The sequence below is a fragment of the Plectropomus leopardus genome, chromosome 6 (assembly GCF_026936395.1).
Source record: "Plectropomus leopardus strain MGB_pleo_1.0 chromosome 6, ASM2693639v1, whole genome shotgun sequence".
Taxonomy (NCBI): Eukaryota; Metazoa; Chordata; class Actinopteri; order Perciformes; family Serranidae; genus Plectropomus; species Plectropomus leopardus.
Window position 1 is genome coordinate 4,623,640 of NC_142181.1, and position 25,863 is coordinate 4,649,502.

At 38.8% G+C, this 25,863-nt stretch overlaps 1 protein-coding gene across 1 annotated transcript in view; it reads left to right on the forward strand.

Annotated features, from left to right (window-relative positions):
• lrrc75a (leucine rich repeat containing 75A) overlaps nt 1-25,863 on the forward strand; it is a 60,659-nt gene that overhangs the window by 25,713 nt on the left and 9,083 nt on the right. The window contains exons 3-4 of the mRNA XM_042487240.2: nt 2,746-2,858; nt 24,743-25,016. Of these exons, the coding sequence (XP_042343174.1) occupies nt 2,746-2,858; nt 24,743-25,016 (387 nt within the window). The remainder of the gene's footprint in view (nt 1-2,745; nt 2,859-24,742; nt 25,017-25,863) is intronic.

Genomic DNA, 25,863 nt, shown 5'->3' on the forward strand with positions numbered 1-25,863 from the left:
ATGATGAATTAATGCAGCCATAAATAAAGTATTATAAAGGCCTTTTTTAAAAGGGAAAGATTTTAGATTCAGCAGCGCAGCAGAGCTGAGCGCCGAGGCAAAATAAATGAGAAATAAAATGAGTTCCTTCACTATGAATCTAAAAATGTAAATTTACACAATAAATACAATGTGTCCTCAACTTCTTTTGTAACATTTGACTGCACGGACACATTTTACAGGAACATCTTCACAGTTTCTCTCCGGGAATCATTATCGCTTCATTTCATTTGATGAATGAGAAAAATAATCATTTGGCATCCGAAGAAGTGGAAGAAGTCTGTCTCTGTTTCCCTCTGGGTATCAATTCATCCACTTTCACAAAGGCTGTCTGCTAGAAAATAGTTTTTCTCGATTACTGTCCAACTTCTGCCCTTCAGTGTTTTTCCAAACAAAACACACACACACACACACACACCTGTAACAATGTGGTACCTCACAGTTTAGGGAACTGAATGTCTTTGTTGATAGCACTTGTTCCCCTCACCATCTGTTTCAGACTGGAGACTGGGGACCTGCAAACCTGACTCACCACCTGAATTAATGCATTTCACACACACACACACACACACACACACACACACACACACACACACACACACACACACACACACTGGTACAGTAAAGGGTTGTGGTGACATTGAGGCGGGTAGAGATGAAGCCGCTGCGTCACTAAATCGTTCTTCGTTCCCCTCATTGATGAAAACTCTGAGGGTTCATTACATTCAGGAGTAAATTGAGATGCAGGACGTTTATGATTCGTCGTTATTTCACGTCACAACCAGCAAATGTAGTTTCACATGACTGTAATTTCGATGTCAGTCACAGGAAGTGCCGGGGGTAATAATTTCATCGCGGGGAAGGTCTTGTACACGCTTTTACGGAACAATTTTCATTTCATGTTTAATCATGTTTAAGTGCACTACACGGAGCGTAAACGCACGATTCAGGCACTTGATGGTGCAAAGTGAAAGTAATGTTGCACACCGAGTTGCAAATAGGGAGTGATTATAGACACAGCATTGAAACACTGAATTCCCCAGCTTCGCACCACGTGTGTGTGTGTGTGTGTGTGTACATACTTTATAAGTGTGTCCTGTCAAATCAAAAACTTAAGGTTGACAGGTGTTTGCTAATTCTCTGCTCCAGTGGTCCTCAAATCCTTTGATTATCTCGTGTCTTTCTGCTGTCTGCTGCTGCTGTAACACTTCGCTGCACTCTCTTATTCTGTCAGGATGTCGTGTCGTACGTGACATTTCCTCTTCCTTTCCCGTCACCTCGTGAAAATCATCTACCTGTTACATATACGTGCATTTGTACAACACACATATATCACCTTTTTTGGTTGGATTGTCTTTCTTTTCGGCCTCTGTGCTGAGTGATGAAGGATTTTATTTTACCACCTTCATTTGGACATTTGTCTTAAAGAGGAAAGAAGGACATGAATAAATACCTTTCTGTGAGCTGAAGGCGTTTTCTGCAGATAAATGCAATACATGGCACATCACTTGGTAATTAGCTGCATCGGTTTAAAACTTTTTGAATGTGATCTGTATCACGATTATCGTTATTATTTTCATGGGTTCATGAAATCTTGCAAAATGACATTTTTTCCAGATAATGTTCAGAATACAGAAATCACAGCTTGGACAAAAATATACATAAATATAACTGTGATTAATTATACGTCCGTTTTCAATGACGTATCAGACTATGAGTATTGAGTATGAAATTTTCTTTGCTGAGTCCAGACAGAAAAATGTAAAAAAAAAAAAAAAAAAGTAATTTCCTCCGAGAAACTCAGCAAGTGCATCCGTGCGTTTATGTTTAATTGTTGTTATCGACTTCTTATTTCTGTGTTTACTAATGTTAAAGTCAGCAGTTGTTGCTGCAGGAGCCGCCATAACAGTCCCTGATTGGCTGCTTACGTTGTCAGCTATGGTGCAGATCTCTGATTGGCTCAGATTGGCTTTAAATTTCTTGAAAGTGTTTGGAGCGGCGGAGAGTCTGGACTGATACAGAGAGTTCAACAGAATATTGAAGTCACATCATCAGGATGGTCTTACCAGGCTACCCTTTGCTGCGCTAAATGGTTTAGTCCGCCCCTGCACTGGGGTTCGTCTCTAAGCGTTAGTGCGTGCTTATGCTGCAGGACAACCAGTCCACACTGTCATGTCTTTCCCCAAGAACGGGGAAAAGAAAGAAAGAAGGACGGAGAGGGAAGAGAAAGCAAACTGAATTTGTCCCAGAATCATGAGAAAAATGGATAGAACATAATAGAATATTTTTATTGTCATTGTACCGATGAACACAACAAAATTCATTTGCACTGCCTGAGCGGGTCTTAAATAGAATACAAGGGCGTAAGAAAAAATAAGATAAATAAATAGTCAAAATAAAATAGTTTTAAAACATATACCTCACGTGCATACTTCGTATGCATTATATTGCACAGAGAGGATTGCATAAGTGCTTCTCGGGGAAGTTTCAGTGCAGTAAATTTGGTGACGGATTTGGGGATTTTCATAAGTCTGGATCAAGAGAGGAAGTGTGGGGGGCCCCGCAGAGACTGCTGATGCACAGGGCCAAGAATTCGGTGCTACGCCCCTGGCGCTGAATCCCACCAGAAGGTTGCTCTCATCACCTGGCGGTCCTCTGTAACTGAGCTGATCGTCTGTGTGTCTCCGTCTCTGTGTGTCCCGACAGGAGGGCGACTCTCTCGGGGCGATGGAGAAGGTTTGTCGTCAGCTGACCTACCATCTCAGCCCGCACTCTCAGTGGAGGAGACAGGGCCTGCTGAAGAGGAAACCTCAGGCCTGGTGAGTGTCTCTGTGTGCGTGCGTGTTACGGTATGTGTCCTCTGTTTTCGTTAACATCTCAGTGTGTCACCAATGTGTCATCATCTGTTGCCCCTTTGGGTGCTGCGAAAAAATCCACTGATGTCTCTGTCCCTTTCATTTTCTCACCGTCTGATCGACACAGTTGGAGATGTAATCAGCTCCTTCTGTGTCACCTTCAGTGCCTTTTTCTGCCATTTGTCTGTCACATAGTCCCCATCTTTTTGCATAAATTATTGCCCAAATTATATTTGAATTATGTGGTTTGGCTTTCAGTGAGTCTTCCAGTGCCAATCACAGCTTAATGCTGCTCCATGAGTCGGCATCTGAAGTTTTGTTTCGTTTTTATTCACTTTGCATCGCGGCGGTGAGCTTTCGCTCCACTCCTCCTTTTGGCCCCTGCATTATGCAGAAACGTCTTGTAAAGATCTGCAGCCAAATGAAAATGGAGATTTGGATGGATTTGATATGTACAGAAGTGTTACACAATATGCAAATCAGCCGTGGAAAACTACAAACAGCTAATCCACATGTTCCTCAGCTCTGTTAAGTGCAGCCAGAAAAGAATTAACTTCAAAATCTTGAAGCTGTTCTCAATATGAAATATTTTATTAATGCAAAACAGCGTTGCACCTGCAGTCCCTCTGAAGCTGTTTTTAAAAGCATCTGCCTTCTCAAAGGTCCAGCGTGTCGTATTTAGGTGGCTATATGGGCAGAAATGGAATATCATATAATAAGTTTGTTTTCTTTGGTGAATAATCACCTCAAAATAAGAATCTTTGAGTCTTTGTAACTGAAGAATGAGCTGTTTGTATTTACATAGGGACATCGGACATTGTGTTTTTGCATCTGAAAATGTGGCTTTCATGTTGTTTTTTGCATTAGTGTTATTATTTGAATGTTGCAAAAGTACAAAGTGCTGCTGCTTATAATCTTTGTGTTTAATGCAAAATTTTGTGAAATGATTTCAGTGTGCGTATCAGAACGTTTCTAGCACATTTTAACAATAACACAATAATATCGATAACTATTGATGATATGAAAATTTCACACCGTTACATATCTATTCTTTACATATATCAACCGTAATCAACCATATATGTTACACACAGTAAATAGTTTTAAATAAAAACATATTTGTATCATAATCGCCGTATTAAGTTGCGTTTTAAAGGGATTAAAAAAGCTTTTTTTTGTTCTCTGTGTGATGCTGCCCAACCAAAACCTATAAAATGCATCCTGGTGGGAGCAGATGGTGGAGAAATGCAAAAGTAGCAGGACACATTTGGAGAGAGGATTCCCACTGCTGCGTGAATGCAGGATCAGTAGGAAACCAAAATCTCCACTCCTCAGCTGTGAGCATGAACACCAGGTGTCACCTCCTCTACAAACAAGTTTGCAGACAAATGCGCAGGTGTAGACGGGTGAAATAACAATTCAACACGGGCTATAAGATTGGGTCCCCGCCGAGTGTGTTTGTGTGTGTGTCAGCGCCTTCGCAGTCAACAGAATTTATAGCTTGCTTTTGTTTTTTTTATCGAACAGCCAGCTCCAAAATTTGCCGTTAAAGCAGGGGCTCACCTGTAATGGAATTAAATGATGAAAAATGGAAATAAGTTTGGTAATTATCTTAAGTAATTCTGGACCGGTGGGTGAGATTTAATCAATGCAGCGCTGCAGTCGGCACTTCAGGCTGTCATGAACTCCAGGCAGAGTGATTAGCCAGAGGAGAGACGGGCCCCATTTACTCCGAGTCTCAGGGCAACACACAAGATTGAATCATCTTTTTGCATGAAACGCACGCCATTAATGCCCTCCCTACACACACATAAATATATCTCCATACTAATAACGCCAGCCTCTCCCAGAGCCAACAGAGACGATGAAAAATGTTTATGTATAGACAGACTGGACTGTGTTATATAGTGGACATATGGAAGTTTATCAGAAAATGGCTGAGGGGCTCGCCTTTTTATTATCGCTCGGATAAGAAGGTAGATTTATGAATCATTTTTAAACAAAGTTTTAAAAACAAAATTTCATTTGTCCTCGATCCTGCTACATCTTTGGAGTTGAAGGATGAGTCGATTAAAATCAGCAGCTGCTTTGAAGATTCCCTCTGGTTGTTTGGGCGTTTTGCTGCTGCTGGCATCAGACTCTTGTGTCCTTATGGCTCCCAACAAGGTCTGCCCATCCAGTGCGACAGCCTGATCCGGGATGCCAGGGGTTAACCATGAAGAAAAAGAAAAAAGAAGAATGCATGGAACAAAAAAAAGACAGTAGTGCTGCTAGATTTTAATTTTAATTTTCCAAACACGCAGCATGAGTCTGATAATGATGCAGACAGTGTAATGGTTAATCGGTGGAGCCAGTTTGGGTGGAGGCTGCGAAGCTGTCAGTCGCTTCAAACGGAGAAAATGAGATATTTTAAGCACTTAATCAGTATTTCATGTTGCTGGAGAATATTTCTTGCTAATAGCTACAACAAACACCATAATTATATTTTGGTAAGCGGTCCTCAGGTAGCACTTATGACTCAGGCAGACAGTCCTACTGTGAGAGGAAGCCCCCAAAAATAAGGTACTTTTAAATTAAACAGATCGCCTTGTGCAGCTTTGATTAGTCATAAAGCAGAGATGTAAATGGCAGACAGGTTAACGAGGTTTTTAATTAAACCTGCTGTAACTGAAACAGATATTGGCACACAGGAATACAGCTCACGACTCAGTCTGACCTCCAGCTACACATGTTCCTAAAGCCTTCAGGAGAAGTTAGAAATCCTAATAGTAATAAAAAATGTCTGTCTTTCTGTGTGTGTGTGTGTGTGTGTGTGTGTGTGTGTGTGAGAGAGAGAGATTTAGCTTTGTGTGCTTCGGCTGCAGAAAAAGGATGGTTCACATCAGTGATGCCAGTTATTGGATTTTATATCCAAAATGACACAACAACCTATTTGGCCGATAACTGATACCGATATCGATATATCCACTTTTTTTCCACCTAATTTTAACGATGATCAAGTCTCTTCTGTAGCTGAATGATATTATAACACAAAATCAAAATCCACAAACGTGGAAACATAAAACACAATGCTTTTCAGTGCATGTAATACTCATTCATTGTGGAAAATAAGAAAAATACTTCAGTTTAGGGTTGTTGTTTTGTACACGTTCACTTTGTCGCTTACATATACGTATATCAGTTTGTGATATTGTCAGAAATAAGCATGTTGGCTGATTCTGATATTTCACTTTAAATTCAATATCTGCTGATACCGATGATGTGCCGATATTATCGTGCATCCCTAGTTCACATTTAATTGTACGATCTCGTAACATGAGGAGAATGTTTTATTGGATACGACAAAATCTTCTGAAGACAGAAAGCAACAAATTTCAGAATAACTAATAATCTCTTTTTAATGTCAGTATAACTCCTAAAATTTCCGTGTTCATTGAGTTTCTTCATCATTTGAATTTCATGCAGAATGTATGTTCAGTATATTCATTTCACTGTAGTTTATGTTTCTTTTTAACAGCATACTTAAAGATGTGTTTTTGCATGTCAAATAAAAATCATAATAAGTCGTAGTACCACATGTCGAAAAATATGTCAATAAACGTGTAAAAAGTATTGTATGTCAATAAAAACTGAAAAAAAACATAGTTTAGCATGTAAAAAAAAACAAATGTTATCATACAGTATGCCCATAAAAAATGGAAAAAAGTATAACATGTCATAGTTTTGAATGTTGAAAAAAACTCACAGAATTATGTGTCAAAAAATAAAAAAGTAAAAGTACAGTATGTCAAAGAACTTGGAAAAATAAAGTCATAGTATGTCTAAAAAATGTCATAGTATAGAGTTTCCAAAAAAGTGAAAACCAGAAAAGTATAAGTAAATAATAAGTGAAGTATAGCGTGTCAATAAAAATTGAAAAAAAAAAAATCAATTTAGCATATAGGAACAAATGTCATAGTATAGTCTGTCAAAAAATTGAAAAAAAAAATCAAAGTATAATATCAAAAAAAAAGGTCATGGTTTAGCGTGTCAAAACAATGTCATAGCACACTATTTTGAAAAATAAAAATGATAGTGATCTTGTGTGTCAGACCATAATCTCTTTGGCTCAGTTGCATCGCCATCAAGCCAAAACTGTAACATTAGTCAATGTTTTTTATTATACTCTCCCACAATTGGAGTTAATCTCCACTAAATGTCACACACAGTATGACTCATCTGTTTTTGGAAGAAGAAAGATAATGAACAGAAAGGGAGAAATTACTTCATACTGCACTTACTTAATCCTTTGAAAATAATTACTAGATTCTTTATGTGTCTGCGCCTGCAATAGCTGTGGCCAGAGGCATTTTGTTTTCAGTTTGTCCGTCTGTGTTTCCAATCCTCCTGAACATGATATCTCGACAACACCTTGGGGGAAGTTCTTCAAATATGGCACAAACGTCCACTTGGACTCATATACACATATATGTCTAATAAGGTAAAGTGATGAAGTGATGACGTTCTATAACCATCAGGTTAAAGTTAGGGCTGGGCGATAAAACGATAATGATATCAATCACGGTATAACTTTTCCTCGACTGATATATGAGATGTAGTCGATAGAATGTCAACACCACAACATGAACAGCCAATGATAATAAAGAAGAAAGCGCTGCAGCGAACCAAATGCAGTGAATGACTTGGACTGTAGAACAGCAGAGTGTTTGACAGCCACAGCGTTTCACATCTTTTTTCCTTTTTGTAACCCCTTTTTGTCGCCGTGTAAACTGGCAATGCGTGGATCCTGTGAGAATGGCGATGTCTGTGGTGTGTCATTACAAAATTACGCCGCTACTAGCCTGGTATGCATACTACAACATTTTCGGCTGTTTTTGTGGATCTGTGTACACGAGCATCGTTCTCATTTGACCACAGATCTTTTTTTAAATGCAAAGAAAAGACTTTTCACTGTTTAGTTGGGTCGTTCTCGTCTAAACGTGGCCTTAAAGAGTGGCTCTCAAACTTCCAGATTTATTTCTTACATCTGACAGAAACTGGGGGTGTGATCAGACCCAGCTGGGCCTTTGGGCTCTGGATCCGATCTGAACTTGACATCACTAAAAACGAGAAAAAGACACTTGAAATGAGCCATCATTGCTCTTAAGGAAGGAGCATATAGAGTTTAACATGTAAATCAACTGGCGGGCAGTTTGTTATTGTCCATTCAACAAGAGCAGTTGTGGTTGTGAATCAAGAAAACAAAGCAGGATTAACAGAGCTTACTGTTCGCTGTCTGGCCGCCTAACAACAGCTCCTTTCAGCGTGTTCAGCACGTCCACTCAGTGGTTTGAAATGAGGCAGCTGCACAGCTGAACGTGCGGAGTAGCCAGCAGATCTCCGCTCCGCCGTGCAGCCAGGGTCTGAGCCCCCTGCAGAGAAAGCTGTGAGGTAAACAGTGTGACGGCATATATTCACAGAGCGGGGTCACATCTAGCAGCATAAAGACGAGACATTATCTTTGGGAAGGAATTTGCTTTATTTTCCCGTCAGTGTTCGATTGAAGTTGTACTCTGGGCACGAAAAAAACTGGGCAGGTAAAAACTTGAGTCTCATAGGAGCAGGTCTGCTTCTGAGATTCAAAAATATTGGGATTCAAAAATTTGACACGCACATCCCGTCGTGGGTGCTGGATCCAAGATAAAACAAAATGTTAAAAGATAGAGGTCCGCACTCTGGGGAGCTCCCCTTAAAGGATTTGATTCTGCGTAAAAAGTGACATTTCGAGCCAGTCTTAAGTCTGATGAAGAGCGTTTTGGCTCCAAACGTCACTTATTTCGAATAAAATCCTTTGAAGGGAGCTTCCCTGTGTGCAGACCTTTATCTTTGTTACTTTTTGCAAGTCTGCTTCTACCTCCTAAAGGGAAAAAATACAGTGTACTTTTCCGTCCTATGCAAACCTCGTTATCGTTTGGGCGTGGCGGGGGGTCTCGTTGGCCTGGTGCACCGCCAGCTCTGTAACATTGTAGGGGAAACACAGCGTTACGTGGCTATAATCGATTATGTGCTGTCACTGCATTGATGCAAAATCATCCACGAGATGCATCTTAGAAACGATTAATTTCAACGCCCCTATTGCTCTCACTGTTTGAAGTCGATAAAATAGCTGGAGAGGCTCCATGCAGCATGCACTGACTTTTAGGAGCAGCAAGCCAAAAAGCTTCAGCAAGCAAGATGTTGACTGACAACCAACAAGTAAACAACTGCCTGCCTGTCCGCCTCCTCCGGCTCCTGCATTTGTTTTATTCCAAATGGCTCATTTAATTTTCACAATGTTGGAGGAGAAATAACGAGGTCTTGCTGAGGTTTTGCTTGACCTCAACATTGTTTGCCATGGAAACTGATAACGCTGTTATCCGCCCGCACACACAAACAAATGATCAGGCTTCACCTCGAATAACACGTTTTACTTTCTGTCTGCTTTTGTCGACATCTTGTTCTGTCTGTCCGCCTCTGTTGACGTCCGTCTGCCGCCTGCTGATTGGCTGGCTGTGACCGCTGTGGCGATGGATTTATTGGCCGCCTCCCACCTGCGCTCTCACAGCCGGCAGAGAGAGAAGTTGAATGTCGACTCAGGTTGTCTGTTCCTCGCCTGCTTCGTCTCAACAGCAGGCAAAAACAAGCGGGGAGGCTTTTAGTCCTGATCTAAATTTATATTTTAACGTCAGTGAAGGACAAGAAAATCCTGCAGGGTTCCACCAGTTTGATTTCTTTTTAGATATATATATATATATATATATATATATATATATAGAGAGAGAGAGAGAGAGAGAGAGAGAAGTTATTACTCAAAAAACATCAGACAAAAAAAATTAATAATTGCAGACAATAAAAAACATTAAGCAAAAGAAATGGTCAAATACATAATGCTTTACATTATTTACATTTTTATTTTTTCCGTAAGTCATTGAATTATAATTAACAAGCTTCCTTATTCATTTAATTGATTGACTAATTGATTAAATATATACATAGACCCAAATACTCAATATTAAATACCTACCATTTTTCATTATTATTTACAGAAAAAAAAGGAAAATAAATAAATAACCAAATAAATAAACAGAAACCCGTGTAAACACTCAGTGATTTTCAAACCCCCTCTTTATCACCGTATCTGGTCAAAATCATGTTTTTAGACATAATTTTAAACTGGTTTATGTCTGGACATTTCTTTAGTTTCACATTAAAACTTCCATTAATTTACTTTTACTTTTTAGCACTTTCTTACAATAATTTTCTCTCTTTTTTTTTGTTTCTTCTTTCTTTAATTTCTTATTTTCAGGTAATTTTCTCATCACTTTTTATTAATTTCTTGCAAATTTTTGGCCCATTTCTAGTTGAGTTGCTCCTCACCCTTTTCTCATGGCTCTGAATGAAGGTTTCAAAGGGTTAAAGCATAATACATTCTCCGAGCAGGCCCAGAGCTGCTGTTTGGTTTTTGTTTTCCTCTTGCCCCCGTGCTGTCATCACTGTAAATCCCTCCTTTTGTCGATAATTTCCCAGCTGATTTGTGTCCTGTGGTGTTTAATATGTTGTCTCGCTGCTTTCTGCAGTGCGAGGCCGTTTCCTGTCCGCTTCCTGGTATCCACAGAGCCAGTAAACCCGTATAATCGTGCTTAAAGAAGCAGCTGAAGAAAATGAATATTTATCCTCAGTCTGAATGAGGACTCTTCTCTTTGTCTTGTTTCCAGTCTGTCTTATTTGGCTTCACTTCAGTTCGTTCCAAATCGTATAATGTCTGTTTTGAATTTGAGCAGCCCACATGCTCGCACTTTTCAAAACTGAGCTGGAGCGTTAACTTCAGTCATCAAATATTTAAGCAGCGAGTACTTAACACACTTTGAGATAATGAAGTTTTGAAATTAATCTGAGCTCTTCAAAAGCACTCATTTTCTTTTTTTCCCGTTTTAATCAAAATCTTTTCTCTCTTTCCTTCGACTCGTCCTCTGAATCATCGCCTCTGCCCCCTCCCGCCCAAAATCGTACGCTTCTGCCGTCGTTCTCTGAGCAGCGCAGTCACCCCGAGGCTGCTGCTGGCTTTACAATGACTGTTCACTCAGAGAACAGGGAAAACAATGAAACGCCCATTTCTAAAAATATATGAGATTATGACAGAACCAGCGGCGATGCTGCGTGAGAATAACAGTGAATGAAAAGGTGATTCAGGCGGATTATGCTTCTGATATAAATTTAAATGATCTGCTCACATGTGGCTTAGAATAATAAAAAAAGATTTTTTATTTCCAGATGTTGACGTGAAACACGTTTTTAATCCCGCCACCTCCTTCTCGCTTCAAAAACGTCTCTGAAACCTCAAACGTTCGGTCTAGAGCTCATTTTATATCTTCTATATCTATATCTTGATCAAAAATGTGTCAAATTCAGCTGATTGAGTCATCTCTACCACTTGGTTGAGGTATGTTTTGCTAAAAAAATCCACTAGATGCCGTTGTGTCTTTAACCCTTTGAAACCTGTGTGGGCATCAGTTGCATTTGCTGCATTTAGATGCCTTTCACAAGCTATTAAACCTTTTAAAACCTGAGCAAATTGGTTTGATTTCTTTGTAAATTATGGGGGAAAATTTCACGACCAACTTGTCAAGAAATGTCCCTGAAATTATGAGAAATTATTTTTTTTAAAAAGGTGACCAAAAATTGATCTAACAGTTAAGTTGGCATTTTATGGTAAAAGTAGTGATGCTGAGACAAAAAAAATTGCATTTTTATGAAATAAAAAAGGATGAATATTCATGTTTTATATACCATATCGTGAATGTTAGTCTTTTATCAGTATGATTTTTTTCACCATTTCTGAGACACTTTCAACGTCCTGTATTTGTAAATGTGCGTGGAAAAAATTTAAGTGCTTATAATTCCACCAATTATATGGTCACAAATTGATATTTGTTGGCATACTAACATATTTCAAGCATTATAACTGTAAAAAATATGTAATTTTTTTTTCTTTCTGTTTTACCATTATTAAACGGCCATCTCAACCATTTGGTAAAAAATGATTGGGTATGATAAAAAAAAATAATAATTCTTGTAATTAAAGCCCCAAGTACATAAAAAAGATAAAAAAGTCCCATTGCTTTTTTCTCGGTGAGGCAGTTAAAGCGATAAAACACGTGCTTGTGCAGAAAAGCACTTATCTTTCTCTTTGCATAATGCAGCACACAGACATACAAAGTACTGTGGTCAAGGAACGAAATTCAAATGTAACCTTTACGGTGCGTTTCCATCATGTAAAGTGACACCAGGCCGCAGCATTCATCTGCTTTAAATGCATTGGCATGGCTGAATATGAATTTATAAGGACATTTGAAATCAGATAAAACAGGACTGATGGTTTGCCATCTCCAGCCTCCTCCACAATACAACACCGTCATTTGTTTGTGCCTCAGTGTGACTCATGTTTATTCCCAGTGGACCAGTGACCTCTTGTCGCTGTGTGAATAACGCTATTACCCACTGAGCCGCGCTGCTGCCTGACACAGATAAAGACACTCTGTATATGTACACACTAACTCCTGATTGTTCCCTCCGTGTGTTTTTTTGTAGACGAAGAAACGAATAGAGGCCAACTGTTTCGTTTCAGTTTCTCTTTTGCATTATTCAGTCGATAGATGAAGTTTTAGACAGTGGCAGATATTCTTTTCTTTAAAACAGAAGTTTGGATTAAAATGATTTTTATTTTACATGGATTTTATTTTTCTACACGTAAATAAGATGTAGTGATGTAGTGATCAATTTCTGACCACTAGGGGGCAGAAATATAATATATTATAATAATAATAATAATAATAATAATAATAATGATAATATAATACTATAACTTATCGTATACAGTGTATATTAATCTTTATATACTGTTAAGAGCTGCAACATTTGGTCGATTAATCAGTTTGTTGATCTTTAAAAGAGAAAATAATCAGCCGATGACTAAATAATAAAAAATGATTATGAGTTGCAGCTTTGTTATTGTTTTGGTTTTTTTTTTAGCTATAAGCTTTAGAAGAGTTTTACCCTTAGGGATTCTTTTGTGCATTTTACGAGCTTTTCATTCTTCATTTTTTGATAATTTTGGCTTTGTTTGTCTTTCATCTAAATACAGTGACACCATGACAAGAATGTGGCATTTAAAGGGTTAAAATTTTGAAAATTAACAAATATTTTACATTTATGATCAGGACGAATGTTTGGTTAAAAAAAATAATACAATGAAAGTAGAAAATGATAGTATTGTATAATATTTTTATAGTATTATGAGTGTGAGCATTTGACACTGGACAAAAAATAATAATCGACTTATCATGTAGCACATTAAAAATAATTCTGTTTTTTTTTTCCATCTAAAAACATGGTGGTATCATGAAAAAATGGGTATTTAAAGGGTTAAAATTATTAAATTTAATGAATATTTGGTATCTATGATTAGGACAGGTGTTGGTTAAAAAAAACTCAATGAAAAGAGAAAATAATATCAATGTGTAATATTTTTTAAAGCTTGATTTTGAGGGGGAAAAAAAAGTCACCTGACTTTTTGTAGGTTTAGTCCGAAAAAATACAGAAACGACAGACACGATGTGGTTTTAGGAGATGATGCAGCTGCTGGGCAGGTGGTATCCAGACAGTGTCATGGAGACCAATGCCGCTTTTTCGTCCTCCCAACACTTGAGCGGCTGATTTCCCAGCCTCCCCCTCTCCGGCTGAAGTTGGCCTAATCAGTGTAATCGGATGCTCGAGTGATTAGTTGGGAAATCGTGTGCGTAACCACCGCACCTGATGGCACACGATCAGATCAAACGAGTCTTTTTGGGTTTCCATTGCAGATGTAGGCTAAAGTTAAGCAATATTTTTGAAATATCGATAAAACACAATTGTGTTTCCATCGAGTGATGTTATGTGATTTCTCCTACTGCGATAACGTTCGAAGAAGCATGGCGATGGATGTTCAAAACATCAGCAGGTTTATTTTTATTGCAGCCACCGCACTGGCCGTCATTATTTCCAATCCAAGGCGACGTAGGCGAGTCATGTGACCAATAATGGAAAAGCCTCTTATACGTGGGAGCGGAGAGGACAAAGGACTCGTGGATTCAAAACTTCTGGATGATCGGCTCAACTTTCGAAGAGTTATGTGATTCAATAACAGCTCTGTAGCTCCTGCTGCTGCACGAGGAGCCACTTCCTACAAGCGCAAACTCATAAAAGCCGAAAAATGTTTCCAATGCAGTTTTAGTTGCTGTAACAGTGCAAATTTCCCCACTGTGGGACTAATAAAGGATTGTCGTGTCGTGTCGTCTTGTTTTGTCTTGTCGTGCCTTGTCGTATCGTTGTGTCGTGTCGTATTGTATCGTGTCTTGTCTTTCCTTGTCTTGTCTTGTGGTGTCGTGTCTTGTCGTGTCTTGTCATATCGTCTTGTCTTGTCTTGTCGTGTCGTGTCATGCCTTGTCATATCGTCATGCCTTGTCGTATCATCTTGTCTTGTCTTCTCTTGTCTTTTCGTGTCCTGTCCTGTCTTATCTTGTCTTGACTTGTTGTGTCGTGTTGTGTCATGCCTTGTCGTATCGTCGTGTCGTATCGTGTCGTGTCGTGTCGTGTCTTGTCTTGTCTTGTCTTGTCTTGTCTTGTCTTGTCGTTTCGTGTCGTGTCGTGTCTTGTCATATCGTCTTGTCTTGTCTTGTCGTGTCTTATTGTGTCCTGTCCTGTTGTGCCTTGTCGTATCGTTGTGTTGTGTCTTGTTTTGTCTTGTCATGTCCTGTCCTGTTGTGCCTTGTCGTATCGTCCTGTTGTGTCTTGTCTTGTCTTATTGTGTAAAATATGACTTTTTTAATCTCCTGAAATACCCCCTGATGCGACCGTAAAAACCTTTTCTTTCGATAAAGTCAGAGTTTTTTGGTGACGTGTCGCCGTATTTTATATTCGCAGTTTCAATTTGCACAGTTTGAGCTTTGATGGAAACCCGCCTACTGTCACGTCAGTTCATTCAGACGGAGAATAGTCCGGCGTCCTGCTTGTCTCTCGTGGGTTAACTGTCCCAGAGCAGCTCACACCCTCAGTGTTACCTGTGTGGAGCTTGTTGCAGGAGGAGAGGGAGCAGGAGGTGTTTTCTCGCCTTTGGTCACAGAGCAGGAGAGCGGAGGAGGCAAACGGAGACCCGCCGTCTTCGGTGTGCACATACGAGCTGACCTGATGATAAATGATCTCTGTGGAGAGGAGAAAAAACTGAAGCCATATTTTATTTTAATTAAATATATCATCTTAGTTTAATCGTTTATCACCAGCTTATTTCTCTTCATACGGAGTAAGCACAGATTCTCCCAACATGCAAAAGTTATTGTTTTCACTGTTAAGAAATACTTCATCAAAGCCGTAGTTACTAAACAATGCATATTTATACATCTCTTGACCAAAGCTCAGGCATAAAAACGCCTTTATAGTCCGTCATCTTCATTTATAAACGCTTCATGTGGGAGGAGGCTGCGGCAGTGATGGTCGCTGTCACCTGGATTCACCTCGTGAGTCAGTTTCGGGAAACTCGTGGGTGTTTTCTGATCTTTCAGAGAAACAGATCAGGCAGAGGCGAGACGGAGATGGATTCAGACACGGTGAGCGACGGAGGTGAAATACAGTTAAGCCGAGAGGAGCTGAGACAAAAGCGGCGTTTCAGAGATATGAAATCCGGGCTGTGACGACGTCCCCGTGTCTTTATGCAGACTTCATTTTTGGGGATAACTGGAGGAGTAGCTTATGACTCATGAGATATCATTTTGTCAGTGAGATGATTAGAGGTGCGGAGCTCATCAGACTATCAGCATGGGAACGTTGGGCAGGATGTCGGACTGATCTTTTTCTGCTTCTACGTCTATTTCTGAGAGTTTCGGGCCCGTCTTTTCCCTCTATTATGATGCTTCACGGTCATGCTCACGAACGCCATCGCAGACCGCGTTCAGTTCACGAATAACCCGTTAACGTCAGGAGTCCAAGTTCAAAATTTAAGTACAAGTTGAATTAAGAACAAATTAATTGGGAATTGGGAATTGAATATTATTGAATTTCAATAATATGTGAATTTCAATAATATGTGATTTGTGTAAATATATTTTACGGTGGCATTTTAGGGCCACTTTTTTTTTTTTGAGACTTTGAGAATAAAGTTGGAATATTTCAAGAATAATGTCGCAATATTACAAGAATAAAGTTGTAATTTTACGAATAGAAAACTAATTTTCTGAGAAAAAAAAGTTGTAATTTTATTAGAATAAGCTTGTCATTTTATGACTGAAATACTAATTTTAATAGACAAATGTCGTAATTTCATGTATGAAAGTTGCTAGTTTTTATTATCATTATTATTATTATTATCATTATTATTATTATTATTATTATTATTATTATCATCATCATCTGTATCAGCCCTGAAAAACCAATATCTGTCGACCGCTGCCTTTTAGGGGAGATAATGTTTTGTTTTTGTCGTCCAAATGGTTCAAAAACAGCTTTCCCTTTTACAGCCTTTGATTGGCATTTCAGGAGAATTTCACAGGAACAGTAAGAGTTAAGTCACAGTATGAACATTATGTTTGTTATATTATGTACAGTATGTTGCACATCTGCTCTCAATTCTGCACATTACTATGTTTGCACATCCATCTTCACTTTTTGCACACTTTTTTGCACATTTTTTCTTTTTTATTGCTCTTTTTAATCTTTTTTCTGTTTGTTCTCTGTACATATCTTTATTATTATTTTATTGTATTAATTAAATTTTATTCTGTGTAAAGTGGACAGGATTAATGAAGTATTGTATGACGAAAGTATGACGTGCTGAGCTAGAACAGAGATCCTGATGTGCGTTGCAACACTAACTAACTGTTGAAGCTCTGATCATTTGCTGAAGTAACGAGTGTAAAAAGTCACATTTTATGCTGTCAGTCTCAGATGTCTCCGTCCCACCATCCTGCTGGTTATTGTCCTAACGGGGGTGGGCGACCTCAGTTCAGAGCCGGGGTGCGTGTCTCCCTCTGTAGCGTGGGATTCTGGTCCGAAGCCAAACACATCACGAGCTCTCTCAGCGTCTCATCAGCTTTTTTTTATTTGCACACTACTCCTGCCCGCTCTTGTTTATTGCTTTAAGTGAGGAGGGCGGCGTGTTGCTGCAGAGGAGAAGCAGATCGTCGGGGTGAAGAGGTGAAGCATGGGAAAGAAGCATGTTTGTGCCACAGCAGACGAAGGTTCAGATATATGTGGGGTTTTTTTTTTGCATGTTTCCTGTTAAATGCAGACAGACACACCGAGGGGAGGAGCAGCCGAGCATGGGAGGAGAATATGAGCTGTCACGGTCAGATCAGCGGTCTCGTCGCAGAGAGCCGAGGGCATTTTCCTGCACCAGCTGTGTTAACTAATTAGCACGCTTTCAATCACGAGCTGCTGTGTAGCGTTGTGTTGGTGCACAAACCTCCAGGGCCTCTGTGGGAAGTGGTTTTAGACCACTTACCCAGACAGAGCGGGAGCCTCATCAGCCGCAAGGTGGTTTTTTATCGCCTCATTTGCATTTGTTTGCAAGGAGTGACTTAGAAAGTTTTTAGGGAAAAAATACTGAACATATGAGGAAAAACCCTCAACTATACTCAGTGGGCAGTTAGTAAATGTTTAACCCATTAAAACCTCCATGTCATGTCTTTATTTAAACAAGGACCATGCATAAAAAACAGCAATCTCAGAAAGAGAATAAATGATTCATGCCAGATTTTGCTATTAGCTAGTTTAAAATCTGCAGTCCCGGGGCAAACAGGACAAATACCTCAGACTAAAAAATGCAAAAAAATATTACAATAGACAATACAAACACATAAAAACAATCAACATACCAAAACAGTCATAAAACCTGGTGAAAATAATGTTGACATGTCTGATTACTCAGTATCCATTTAACCTGAGCAAAACGGCTGGATTTCTCTCAAAAACAGGGGAAGAAGACAGTGAACTTTACAAGAAGTGCCCCCAATATTATCAAAAAATTAGTAAAAAAGTTGCAAGATAATTAAGAAAAAAAGTAAAAAAACAAACAAGACAATTGATGTATGCCATCAGAACTAACAACCGCGATTACCCCAAACATTTTAGCGCTTGAACATCTTAAATCTTTATAAATTTAAAAATTCTTAAATATGGAAGGCTTTTTGGATCCATCAGCTGGATGCTTTAAGGCGTCCTGGTCTCAATGAGGACATTGATTTGTCTCTTTTTATTCATAGTCTATCTGTTTTATGGATATATATTTACACGTATTGTTTTGTGGGGGTTATTTGATTTCATGTTCACTTTGTTTGGTCATTAAGATTTGATTCTGTTTTTGCTTTTCATTTCATCATGTGGTTACGTGATCTTTTCCTATTGGTTGCTGTGGTTAAATAGGCGGGGCCATATCCATAATACAAGCCCTGACGCAGAGCGATAGTGGGCGAAACATGTTGGCTTTTTTCTTGCATGCAAGAAAAAAACAATCGTCTTACAAATTCAGCCTAACACAGGCTGAGAAATTGATATAAAATCATTATTTTATGGGTATTAATACCGACTGTGGCTCAGGGGTAGAGCGGGGCGTCTTCTAATCGGAAGGTTCGATCCCCGGCTCCTCCAGGCAACATGTCGAAGTATCCTTGGGCAAGATACTGATCCCCAAATTATTCCCGATGCTGCGTCATCAGAGTAAGAGTGCGTGTGAATGGTTACCGAGTAGCAGGTGGCAGCTTGTACGGTAGCCTTGGCCACCAGTGTGTGAATGTGTGTGTGAATGTGTGTGTGAATGGGTGAATGTGACATGTGGTGTGAAAGTGCTTCGAGTGGTCAAAAGACCAGAAAAGTGCTACACAAGTACAGTCCATTTACCATTTACCCTTTACGACACCTTTAAGGGGCCGAAACACCAATGAATAGAGAGGTGAAGTAACGAGTCCTAAAACACGGAAGTTCGTTAGCATTTTAGCACGTCCAGTTCCCTCGTCTTAAAGTCTCTGGGTTTTTGAATGGGTTTTCGGTAAAATGCCCTAAATAATGTCTGCGGTTAACACAGGCTAAAGATATTGAGGCGTTTTGTTCTGCAACATAAAATACGTATAAACCCGATTTTTGAACTTTTAAGGTTTTGCGCGTTTGTGGCTAAATGGGACTACAGTGTTTGTCGGGGACGTTCGACGTCATCACAGCGGACACAGAAACTCGTTAAATCCACTCGCCGCCTTTACAGCTTTACAGCAATGGTTGATTTTACGTGTTTTTACAGCGTTTGTAGTGGTGACGTTTAAGTCGTGCTTGCACGATGTAGTTCGTGTGAAGCCTAACAACAGCTTTTTGCTTCAGGCGATTTCATTTACGCTTCAAAACACACAAAAGTGGTGTTCATCTGTGAATATTATCATGCTGAATAAAACGTGTAAGTATCATAAACTTGTGTTATTTTTTGGCGATAATTTAAAATCCGAGGGAACCAGTGCGATGCTAACTTCATCCACAAGATGAAGATTGTGCCATAACGGGTTTGTTTGCTGTGTTTTGGTCCATGAAATGCTAATTTTCATTCTGCTTCTGTTGAAAGTGTGAACACATCCTGATGTTTCAGAGAACAGCTGCGCTAAAATACCCAGATTTCCCCACAGGGAGCGTGTTAAAGAAGTGATGGTGACAATGATGCATGTGGAGCACGCCAACATAATTACAGTCAGCTCTGTGGAGACCTGCTCGCTGCTTTTTATTGGCCAGTGTGCAACAAAATTGTACACAGAGTATCTAACAACTGGAGCATAAATAGAACATTTTTCAGCAGCTTGCTATGCATAATTTGAGGTATTAATTGCACTCCTGCAGAAATATGAATTTATGTCATGCCCATTTTTGATCATAAAGTGCTGAAGGAAGTTTGTTTTGCTCACATTTGAGCTGGAGATGTAAGTGATTGCCAAATAAATTGCAGTGACATGTTGAGGTCTCTTGAGGATTGCTGGCTGTGTGGTTCATGGGAGACTTTTTCAAATCCCATCGCAAGAGAGGAATGTCCATAACAGGAAAAGAAAAGTGATGTGAAAGGAGGCAGATGAGAGATATCTGGGCCACATTTCTTATATTATCGTCAATATGTTCATTTTTCAAACATTCTCGAGCTCCGGCTTCTCAAAAGTGACGATATGCTGCTTGTAAATTTCACAGAGTTTTAGGTTTTGGAGGATAAAGGAGCTTTTTTTTTGCAGAATAAATCCCTAATATTTACTTTTTAAGTAAGCCTTTTCTTGCAGTTTGCACATTGTACCACGCTGACCTCTCAGATCTCTTCCAGTGCTTGGAACGTCTCTTGTCCAAATAATCAGAGGCGTCAGACTCAACAGGATTAAAACCTGGTTTATTTGGACGGGCTCAGGTTTGGCAACAGGTGGGCAGACGAGGTCGAGGGGCAGAGAGGGGCGAACAGGTCCTTTATTCAGCAGACGGACAAACAGAAGGCTGGAAGGTAACAGAGATGATCTGGCACAGATTTGGGGCGAGAGGTGTTTCTCTGAGAGATGATTCATCTGTCTGCAGGTGTGCAGTTAGTTAGTTAGTTAGATCTTTATTTTGAAAATGGCAAATAAACAAGACAACGAAAAATAAAACAAAAGCAAGAAAACAGCAACATCAGGACGTCCATCAGACATATTCAGTAAACAAAGTATTTCATGTCCGAAACAGAGGAGGAAGTCCCCCTTCAATTATGTGCGTGTGTCAGTGTCCGTGTGTATACGTTTTATATATATATGTGTGTGTGTGTGTGTGTATGTATATACACACACACACACATACACATACATGTATATGTATGTGTATGTGTATGTATGTGTATATATTACATATATGTATACCTGTATGTGTGTGTGTGTGTGTGTGTGTGTGTGTGTATATATATACACACATACATATTCATGTGTGTGTGTGTGTGTGTGTGTGTGCGTGTGTATATATATATATATATATACACACACACACACACACAATGGATATACAATGGACAATGAATGAATGGATGAATATATATAGAACTGAAAAAAGGGGATTTTATATATATATATATATATATATGTATGTATGTATACACTGTATATTTATACATATATAATTGAAAAAAGGGGTGGGATTATATATATATGAGGAACAAAAGCAAGAACAACATATGAAACAAGTAAATTTTTGCTGATTTCATTGTCAAAAATCAAACTGTACATCACTTTAAATTGCACTTCATTTGTTTGAAAGGAGCTATATAAATAAAATTAGACTGACTGAGTATTGTAATTTTCCCTCTGGGAGTTGGATCAATAAAGTATTCTGATTCAGCTTCATGTTGGAGCTAGAGGAAAAGTCAGAGGATCACCAAAGTTATGAGGACTCATTTCTGAGGACCAAGAACATTTGTACAAAATTTCACGCCAGTCTGTCCCCTCGTCGAGATATTTCAGGATCAAAGTCAGTAAACAAAGTATTTCATGTCCGAAACAGAGGAGGAAGTCCTACCCCCCTCCCCTTCAACACTCAATCCACTCAGTCCCAAATGATGTAGACTGACAGCCAATTGCATGTTTTGCTCCCTAAAATCAAACCAAAAATAAAACCTAGTGACCGATGAGTCTGTGAAACCCTCAGGAGGGCGAGTAAAACGTTTTCGGGAGGATGAATCTGACCCACGCTCACTGGCTGCTCTGCTTCGGGCTGCTCTGGCCTAGATTCCTCTGAAGTCCCTCTGGTGCATGAATGGATAAATATATTCAGCTTATAATGGAAAATAATGGTGAATCCCACAGTCTGTAGCACAGTCACTGGTGTTTGGTCAGCTTTGTGTGATCAGAGCTGCAGGTCTCTCATGTTCTGTCAGTCTGCAGCAGATTTACGGCATCCACCTAATCCCAAACCAGGCCCCCTCTGTCGGTCCCTGAGCCTCTCTTTGCCTGTGTGTTATTTGTGGGTGATAATCGCCGTCGGCCCTCATGTCCAGTGTGTATTAAAGCATTGTTTTCATTCATAGGCTGGAAATATTAAATTTCTGATCTCAGTTTGTCTTTTTTTTTTTTTTAGTCCAGATCAGTCCTTTGTCCTCGGCTAAATTCATTCTCGGCCAAATCCAGGCGCCGCTTTATTTTTAGCTGGGACTGTGTGGTTGGAGAGTATAGCTTTAAGTGTTTTGGTGCCATTTATCATTCCCCCAAACTTCAGTTTCTTAAGCCCTAAATCCCGTCAGTATGTCTTTGTGTGTGAGCCTCCACAGCTGCAGTGTTTCTGCGTCTCCAGTGTGTTTTGTGTGTGTCGTTTCCATCAGCTGACAGGTAGAGTGTGTACTTTCTGTGCTCATTACTTCACGCAGTTTGGACTTTTCCACATTTTCTGTCTTTGCATCGACAGAAGGATTCACCACAGAGGCGATGCAGCTGGTGTTGCTTTTGGATTTTGGTTTTAAGTTGCTGAAATGCATAAAACTTCCACCTAAAGAAACAGTTTCACATTTGTTTGAGTTTGTAATTTGTAATTTCTTTATTTAAAAAGGGACAATGTGGGTTTTGTTTGGGTTTTTATAGGTTAATTACAGACAGAAAATCAAAGTAGGGAGGTTAGCTATAGTTGTGCCTGGTTAAGATTTGAATGATTGTTGTGGGGAAACGGCTTTGTGGAGAAAATTAGGACCAAAAGAGCATTTGAGTCGCTGCATTTGTGGGAGTGGTAAAAATGTAAATTAACAAAAGGGTAGTCAGTAATACTTACATATAATATCTATGTGTTCACACATACATCGATACATAGACACACATATATATAAAAATAAAACAATAATAATAAAAAAGAAAAAAAGAAAGGATGGGAAAAAATAATACCATAATATTTGTCTGATTGAGGAAATACTGAGGTGTGTTTGTGTTTTTGCGATTGTGTTTCCACGTTTATGTCTGTCTGTTATATGTATATGTTTGGAATAGATGTGTGTGTACCTGTCTGTGTGTATATGTGCGAATATGCATGAATGTTTTATGGATTTGTTGTAGCTCAACAGTAATTTAAGAGCCTTTTGGAGTTTTGAATGTTATTATATGTCCTTGTTTTGGTTAAAATTATAACTGTGCAATTCTGAATAAGCCGAAGTTTCTCGATTGGCTGTTACGGGAGGCCAGTTAACAGCCCACTTTTCGGTTTGACATAAAAGCATGCAAAAAATGTTTTGAGCATCATGACACGAGAAATCTGAGACACCTAATGCATGAAAAGAAACTGTCAAACTATCGCTCTAATTGTAATTAGCATGGCTGAACAGCGTCAAAATTTGCAAACTTAAAGGAGCAGTGAGTGAGATTTAGTGGCATCTAGTGGTGAGGATTGTTAATTGTCAACAAAATTTCTCTATTTTCAGTGATAATTGCCTCAGTGTTAGTTGTTCAGGAGGTTTTCTTTATTTTTACCAGTAACCAAATTATCCGGAGAGGCCTCTTCCTCTCCAAAACAAACAGACTTGGTGATTAAAACCAGTAAAACACTGAATAAAGCAGCACCTTAACGTAGCTCACATTTTTCCATCTCTTTTTCAGCCACTCTTTGTTTAGGTAAATATACACTAAAGAAAGCACCTATTATATAACAGAAATGTTATATTTCATTTCTGCCAGCATATTCCCCTTAAATCCTGCACACTGGACCATTAAACAGCTGCTTGTTATGGTGGATATTACCGGTTGGAAGTTTTGGTTCATGGTGTAACATTTGGAGGGCGCTGGTGCATTAACCCTTTGAAACCTGGATAGACATTACTTTTTTTGTGCTGCATTCAGACAACTTTTACAGATTATAAACCTCTGGACCCTAAGCAAACTGGTTTGATTTTTTTCCCAAAGCATTTTTTTAAAAGAGCAACTTGGGAAAGATGTCATGCAACTTGCAAGAAATAGTTATAGAAATGTATTTATTTTTTTAAACCAGGGATAATGTCCATAGAATTGTGTTTCTAATAATCATAATAATATATTTTAATAGTATTTTTAAGCTGTTTTTTAGGTCTTTTTTTAACTAATTTTCAGGTTATTATCTTTTTTTTTTTTTTTTTTAACTAATTTCTCGCTATTTTCTGGGTCATTTCTTTTTAAGTTGCTCATTGTCTTGTCCCATGTTTTTGAGATAAATCAAGCCAGTTTGCTCAGGTTTCAAAGGGTTAACCAGAGCAAACACTCAAAGAAAGCAACAGTGTGGTCAGATACATTTAGCAGACCTATTGTTTAATGCACTGAGAACTGGGTTCTTCTCAGTGAATAAATTACAGCCAATAGGATGCGATCATGTTGCTCTGCTGTCACTCTGAGAAGTGTGAAGTTGCAGGTTTTTTGTGATTAGTGGAGGTGGAGAAAGGTGTGATGTTATTGTATATAATTATTGTGTGCACCTACAGGTAAGTGCAGGAGGAAAATGAAATATTGTTATCGTTGTTGCTTTCTTATTTTTACCCCATTTTCAATCCAATATCATCTCTTTGCTGAATTTGTATTTGGTTATATGTATGAGCTTAATTGTGAATAAAGGATTTGAAAAATAAATAAATAAGATTAAGTAAAATAAAAAAATAATAAAAATTAAGACAGACATCTGTTGGTATGTGTAACAGTAAAGGCCTACTGAAAATAATAATAATAATAATAAAAACCAGATTCATTATTGGCACAAAATATTAGCTACACACCAACAATGTCACTGCCGGCCCTAAAAATAATTTTGGCTCTAATATTCGTTCATGTGTCCGTCTCCAGTTTGAAGGCGGTGCTGTCGGCGCCTCCGTCCAGCGGGGCGTTGGATCTGTCCGGTATCCCTCTGGTGGCTCGGGACATGGAGCGTCTGTGTGCGCACCTTCAGCGTCACGCATCCATCGTGGTCAGCCTGGAGCTGGGCTTCACTGAGCTGACGGACGAGGCGTTCCTGCTGCTCCTGCCCACGCTGGCCGCCCTGCCGCACCTGGAGACCCTGGCGCTGAACGGAAACAGGCTGACCAGAGCTGTTCTGAAGGAGCTGACCGACGCCCTGAAGGTCAGAAACTCACTTATGTCTTCAGTATTTTTAAATATTTTTCAAATTTAATTACAACATTGTGGTACAGCATCAGTTTTAGAAAAGGACCTGTAGATGAAATCCCTTGCTTTCTACTGCTGGTTTATTCTATTTTTGCACTCTTATATGTATATATATGTATATATTATATGTTATTTTAAACTGGTTCATGGTTGGACGTTGTTTAAGCACCATAGTTTCACTCCACAGATAAAAAAACTAAACAAATAACTGTTCCTTTTAGTTTTGACATTTCATTTTGGCCTTAAATTATAACCTCCCTCTTGATCACTGAAGAATTTTTAATATTTTCTGGTTATTTTTTAGCCTTAACCCCTCGAAACCTGGAGCGACATCGCTTTTCTTGTGCTGCTTTTAGACACCTTTCAGTTTTTAAACCTTTGAACTTTGAGCAAATTGGAGGTTTTTTTTTTTACATTGGGACAAAAACACAATGAACAACTTTCAACTTTCTCACCAAATTGCCTTCTTTCAGCAAATTGTAAGAATTTGTAGATTTAGGAAATTATTTTTAAAAATCTAGGAGGAAAAAAGTCAAAAAAATAATATTTGTAGCAAACTATCACAATTACGTAGTTAAATTTATGTTTTTATTTATTTATTTTTAAGCACTTTTCCAGGTCATTTCCTTTATTTTTTTATTTTTTACTCATTTCCAGGTAATTTTCTTGTTTTGTTTTGGTTTTTTTTTAATTTCTTGCCAATTTTGGGGTAATTTCTTCCTTTGTTGCTCATCACCTTTTTTATGTTTTAGAAAGAAGTCAAACCTCTTTGCTCAGGTTTTAAGGGGTTAAACATAGTTTGT